Here is a 6,581-nt window from a genome sequence, read left to right as displayed (position 1 = left end):
AACCAGAAACAATTAAGGGCATGGAAAAATAAAATTTCAGGTAGGTACAAGATGTACCACCAAAATAATACTGGAACATACAGAATCATGACACACACTGTCATGTGACAGCTCTCAGGGAAGAAGCTAAGACAGGAAAGACCCTTAGCAGGTGATTCAACAGGAGCTGACACTGAGTCCTAACACAGCAGGAAAAGGAATCATGCTTTTCACCCACCTAGAAAATTTAACCAGAAAAGGAAATTTTCCTAATTGGATAATCACCTATTTATCAACACAAACAATAACAGGGAAAAATAACTACATGTGAGGACACAGGGCCCTTAGCAGGGTATAAAAGGGGATGTGGGGCTGGGAGACTTCCAGACCTTCCAACCCACCTGATTGGAAACCCACCCAGAACCTCCCCAACCTCAGACACCATGTGCAACTCCTGTTGTGGCTCCGTCTGCTCTGAGCAGGGCTGTGGCCAGGAGACCTGCTGCCAGCCCAGCTGCATGCAGACCACCTGCTGCAGGACCACCTGCTGCCGCCCCAGCTGCTGCGTGTCCAGCTGCTGCAGGCCCCAGAGCTGCCAGTCTGTGTGCTGCCAGCCCACCTGCTGCCGCCCCAGCTGCTGCATCTCCAGCTGTTGCCGCCCCACCTGCTGCAGACCCCAGTGCTGCATCTCCAGCTGCTGCCGCCCCACCTGCTGCAGACCCCAGTGCTGCATCTCCAGCTGCTGCCGCCCCACCTGCTGCAGGCCCCAGTGCTGCATCTCCAGCTGCTGCCGCCCCACCTGCTGCAGGCCCCAGTGCTGCATCTCCAGCTGCTGCCGCCCCACCTGCTGCAGACCCCACTGCTGCATCTCCAGCTGCTGCCGCCCCACCTGCTGCAGACCCCAGTGCTGCATCTCCAGCTGCTGCCGCCCCACCTGCTGCAGGCCCCAGTGCTGCATCTCCAGCTGCTGCAGGCCCCAGTGTTGCATCTCCAGCTGCTGCAGACCCCAGTGCTGCATCTCCAGCTGCTGCCGCCCCACCTGCTCTAGTTCTTCCTGCTGCTGAGAGCTCACTCGCTCTCCTCTTTGTCAATCAGCCATCCCAATGTAGACTATCTGGCATGTCAACGATAAAGCCTCGGTTCTAGGTTGATTTTGCCCTTTGATGGCTACAATTTTGATTTTGAAATATACTGCATTTTTCCTGCCAGTTTTCTCTCTCTTCCTCTCTCTCCCCCAAGTTAATACAAGTTTGACTTTTCTCTGTAATCTATCATGTTACCCCCATGCAAACATTTTCTTTTCTGTCATATTTTTCTCATGAAAATAATTCTACATTTTAAATAAATTTGAATTTTAGGCACTCAAATGTACAGGCGTTATGTCATTTCTCTTTGTTCTCTCTCAACTTTTTAAGTTCATTCCTAATTAATGGAAGAGCAGAGAAGACGATTTTGGCCATGCCAACAGCATTCCCTCTAAACACAAGGGAAGAAGATGGCATAGGGTGGGTACGCAGAAAGCTCTGCTGAGGACTGTCTCCTGGCTGAAGAGGTAGCCATGGGGCAGGAGAGTGAAAAGCCTTGGCACAGAGCTCAGGCAAGGAAAGGCAAGGAACATGTGCTAGACATGTGTTATTTCATGTTCCTGGGGTCCCAGTGGGATTAGATCCCACCCCATTCAGAAGTTTACTCAGATGTTCTCTGTGCTGACATTCCTCCCAACCCTAGATCATTTCTCAAGTGGACCACCCCATGTCAACCCCCCTCCATGTGCTTTTCACACAGCATGAGTGTTTCCTATGGGAGAGAATGACAGGTTGGATTTGCCATGTATTGAAATACAAATCTAAAGAATATTTTTGCTCTATCTTTTTACGATTTTTGTGCTATTGTTTTCTATGTTAGCCATTCTTCTTATTTATTTCTTTTGCTATTTGTTTGTCTGTTTTGTCAACTTACTATGTCTGCCCTCAGAGAACAATGGTCATATTAATTACTTCCACAATTAGAATTAATTCTCTTCTAAAGGAGGCTGTGTTTAAGATGGCATCACCTCATAATAATATATGTGCTAAGTGGGATTGGCTAGCAGCATAGTGCCTGACACAGCGGGGAGGAGGTTAACATGCAAGGCCTTAGGGGTCTTCTTGTACCACATACATGACCTGTGCAAACATGAGTTTCTATTCTGATTTACCGAACAGCTAAGTAATTATCAGATTACATAGTAATATTTGCTTTTCGTGACTTAATTTGTAATAAACAGTTTTTTTTTTCCTAGTTGAATGAATTCTGCTCATTTACTTTCTTCTGACTCACACTTGATGAATCTTCTCGCACACACTGTTTTCACCTCCCCCTCCCAGGGCTGTCTGTCCTGTGACGCTCTGCATTGAGAAGCGTGTTCCTCACCGTCTCCACTTGTACCCGCAACAACAATGACAGCTGGTCAGCTGTGTTTCTAGTTATGCATTTTTCTCTGCTCCCCAATGTGGAGGAAGCCCATCTGATTAGTATGGTATCTCTTGGGATAAGAAGAAAAGGTCGTGATAGTACAGGTTACTTTTGAGCAGTGAGGAAAAACACTGCTCGCTATCTATATGCAATGTTAGTGACATCTCTACTACTGAAAAGGGTTCTGCTAGACATTCAGGGTTTGTAAATCTTTGAACACTAACAATCAATTTATCTGTACAAGTGATGACAATATCTCATTTCTTTCCTTCCTTCTAGCCTTCATGCTTCTCTATCCTTTCTCCCTTCCTCCCTCCCTCTCCTTTCTTCCTTTCTCCTTCCTTCCTTTGCTCCTTCCTTCCTTTCTTTCTTTCTTTCTTTCTTTTCCTTTCATCATAGCACCAGGGATTGAACTCAGGGCAAACACTCTACCAGTTAGCTATATCTAGCTTTCCTTTTACTTTTTGAGGTAGGATTTCACTAAATTCTCCAGGCTGGTCTGAACGCACACTGTAGCTCAGGCAGATCTTGACATTTCAATATTTCTGCATGGTCCTCCCGAGTAGCTAGATTTTACAGGCCTGTACCACCAAGCTCAGCTGTCACATGTTCTTCACTTACCACGTATCAGTGTTATAATTTAATAAATTGCTATGGTGCTGTCTTGTATGTCTATGTCTCTCCAGCTGATCTCCTAGATTCTGAAAGACATAGCTTCATTTTAATGTCTTATCTCAATATTAATTAAAAGTATTTCTTAAGAGTTGGATATATGGCTTAGTGAATAAGACACTTGCCTGCAAAGCCAAACAACCCAGGTTCAATTCCCCGGGACCCACAGAACCCAGATGCACAAGGTGGCACATATGTCTGGAGTTCTTTTGCAGCAGCTGGGGGCCCTAGCATACCTATTTTCTCTCTCTCTCTCCCTCTTTCTCTCAAATAAATAAAAAATATTAAAATGCAATGGCACACATGATATGTTATTTTGGTTTCTTTATTTAAAAAGTATTTCTTCAGTGGAGCAAAATGCTATTGAAAAATTACTTCCACAGTTAGAATTAGAATTCTATAACATAATTTTTGGCCATTGTGAAAAACTCAGGAAGTGTTAGTAAATCATAAAGTCATTGCATCCCTACTTCACTTATCTTCTATTTAGTGATGATCTAATTAAAGCTGATGAGCATACAGTTTTCTGGGTCTGAGTGTTGAGTGATTCCAGCTCTGTATTTCTAACAAGTGTCCAGACAATGTATATACATTGAAATGCATAACTCCTTACTGCAGTGATTTTAATGATTTTTGTGTGTATGGGTGCCGACATTCCCATGTGTGTGAGGGGAGGCAGGTAAAATTGCATGTGTGCTCATGCATGTGGAGGCCAGAGTTTCATGTCGAGTGTCTTACTCTGTCATTCTCCACTTTACTCTTGCAATCTCTCTTGCTAAACCTAGAGCTCACCAATTATGCTATAATATCTAGTCAGTGGCCCCAAGGATTTCCTGTCTTGGCTTCGCATCTCTGAGATTACAGATTATTTACGATCTCGAATTCAAACAGGTGATTACATAGTAAAATTTCTTCTGTGACACCTTTAACTTAGCATATGCTTGTGAGATGTGCTATGATGATGCATAAATGAGTCACTAGTTCATTCAGAGCTACACTGATGCACACCAAAGTTTCATTTTTACTATTACTAACCAGTTTCATGTAAGCATGGTCAACTGTGATTGACCAGAACTGAGTTCCCAGAACTCAGGACTCCCATTAAAAACTCAGAGAAGGGGCTGGAGAGATGGCTTAGTGGTTAAGGCACTTGCCTGAAAAGGCAAAGGACCTTGGTTCGATTCCCCAGGACCCACATAAGCCAGATGCAAAAGGTGGTGCATGCAGCTGGAGTTCATTTGCAGTGGCTGGAGGCCCTGGCATGCCCATTCTCTCTCTCTCTCCCTCTCTTAAATAAAAAAAAAAAAAAAAACCCAGAGATGCCTCTAGAAAACAGAAACAAGACAGGCATACTATGATGACATGCTTCCTGTATTTGAGGCCGTTTTAAGACCAAGCTCCATGCAGAATGTTATCCAATTAAAGTGCTGAGAAAGCACTTGGCTTATAGGTTTGAGTTTGTAGGATCATATCTTCTAAGCTAGAAAATAATAAACAGTTAGATGATTATAGTGAACCCTACAGGGAGTCCTAAGCATACAGGTGAGTTTCACTGAAACTGCTATAGATGAGAGACTGAAGAAAAAAATAGAAGAAAGATTCTCACTAGTAGAGATACTGCCAGCTAAATTCAGGGAGGTTCAGAAAACCCTTTCACCACAGCTACAAAGACAGAGTACATTTCACTGTAGACCAAGGGACGGAGAACCACACTCCCTAGACTACTAGTTTTCACAGCTGCATGTCTGCTTGGTGGAATTACCTGGGGTGATGGCTATGCCTATACCTGGTTCCTGCCTAGAACAATTTCAATTTGCTTGATGTTGGGTTTAACCAGGGCTTTAGAAGTGTTGAAAGCTCCTCAGAGAAGCCTAATGGGCGTTTAAAGTTAAGGTCCACGTCTGTTTATTCTCCATCACATGCATATGTATCATATTAAATTAGAACTGAAGCAGTCAAAATAATTGCAATATATTTGGGTATCTGGGAAATATATGAAATTATTCTGAATGTCATAGCTGAATTTCAAACACTGCAGAAGAAGGAATTGCCTATGCTCACTAAACTACCCAAACGGACATGCAAACACACATGCATGTAACACCATACACACAAAAATCATTAACTGTTACAGTGAGGAGTTGTGTATTTCAATGTGCACACATCTTACTTAACCTTAAACAGTAAAACCTTGTCTGGGGAGATGACTGTGCAGGAAAGAGTGCTTGCTACTTAAACGCAAAGGCCTCTTGCACCAGAGGCTGCCTAGTTTAATTCCACAGAACTTATGCAAAAAGCTGTGTATGGTCATGCACACCTGCAACCCTGGTCCATGGCAGGGGGCGTGTTGACTAGAGAATCACTGGGTCTCACTGACAGACAGCAGCTTCTAGCTGAGGAGGACACCTTGTCCAAGGAAATCCCCAGATGAGCAACAAGAGTATGCCCGATGTTCTCCTCTGGCCTCTCCTCACACAGGCATGGGGTCTGTGCATCTGCACACACACATGCATTCACCACAAATCATACACACCTTACATTACACACACACACACACACACACACACACACAGAGAGAGAGAGAGAGAGAGAGAGAGAGATTGAGAGAGAGAGAGAGAGAGGAAAAAAACTGACCAGAAATGTTAATTTAGAAATAAATCTACAAGATTGTCAGGTTAGCTAATTAATTAGAGAGAGAGAAAGGAAGAAAGAAAGAAAGAAAGAAAGAAAGAAAGAAAGAAAGAAAGAAAGAAAGAAAGAAAGAAAGGAAAGAAAGAAAGAGAGGAATCAAACAAGCCAATCAAAAAGTGGGCTATGGAGCTAAATAGAGCATTCTCAAAGGAAGAAATACAAATGGCATATAAGCATCTAAAAAAGTGTTCTACCTCACTAGTCATCAGGGAAATGCAGATTAAAACTACATTGAGATTCCATCTCACTCCTGTCAGATTGGCCACCATCATGAAAACAAATGATCATAAATGTTGGCAGGGATATGGAAAAAGAGGAACCCTTCTGCACTGCTGGTGGGAAGGCAATCTGGTCCAGCCATTGTGGAAAACAGTGTGGAGGTTCCTAAAACAGCTAGAGATTGATCTACCATGTGACCCAGCTATAGCACTCCTAGGCATATATCCAAAGGACTCATCTCATTTCCTTAGAAGTACGTGCTCAACCATGTTTATTGCTGCTCAATTTATAATAGCTGGGAAATGGAACCAGCCTAGATGTCCCTCAACAGATGAGTGGATAATGAAGATGTGGTACATTTATACAATGGAGTTCTACTCAGCGGTAAAGAAAAATGAAGTTATGAAATTTGCAGAAAAATGGATGGACCTGGAAAGTATTATACTAAGTCAGGTAACCCAGGCCCAGAAAGCCAAGCGCCACATGTTCTCTCTCATATGTGGATCCTAGCTACAGATGACTGGGCTTCTGTGTGAGAATGAAAATACTTAGTAGCAGAGGCCAGT

The 6,581-nt window shown here is 43.4% G+C and overlaps 1 protein-coding gene across 1 annotated transcript; it reads left to right on the top strand.

Moving 5' to 3' along the window:
* The first annotated feature begins 422 nt into the window (after positions 1-422).
* LOC123453239 (keratin-associated protein 4-2-like) lies at positions 423-1,043 on the top strand. Its single transcript, XM_045159443.1, has one exon. It carries the CDS (start codon positions 423-425, stop codon positions 1,041-1,043), a length of 621 nt encoding a protein of 206 aa, XP_045015378.1.
* Positions 1,044-6,581: the final 5,538 nt, after the last annotated feature.

The sequence above is a fragment of the Jaculus jaculus genome, chromosome 9, assembly GCF_020740685.1.
Source record: "Jaculus jaculus isolate mJacJac1 chromosome 9, mJacJac1.mat.Y.cur, whole genome shotgun sequence".
Taxonomy (NCBI): domain Eukaryota; kingdom Metazoa; phylum Chordata; class Mammalia; order Rodentia; family Dipodidae; genus Jaculus; species Jaculus jaculus.
Note: the sequence above shows the minus strand (reverse complement) of the source record. Positions and strands in the feature narration are given on the sequence as shown.

Coding starts and splice junctions, on each gene's coding strand:
- LOC123453239 (XM_045159443.1), top strand. CDS start 423: ATGTGCAACTCCTGTTGTGGCTCCGTCTGCTCTGAGCAGGGCTGTGGC.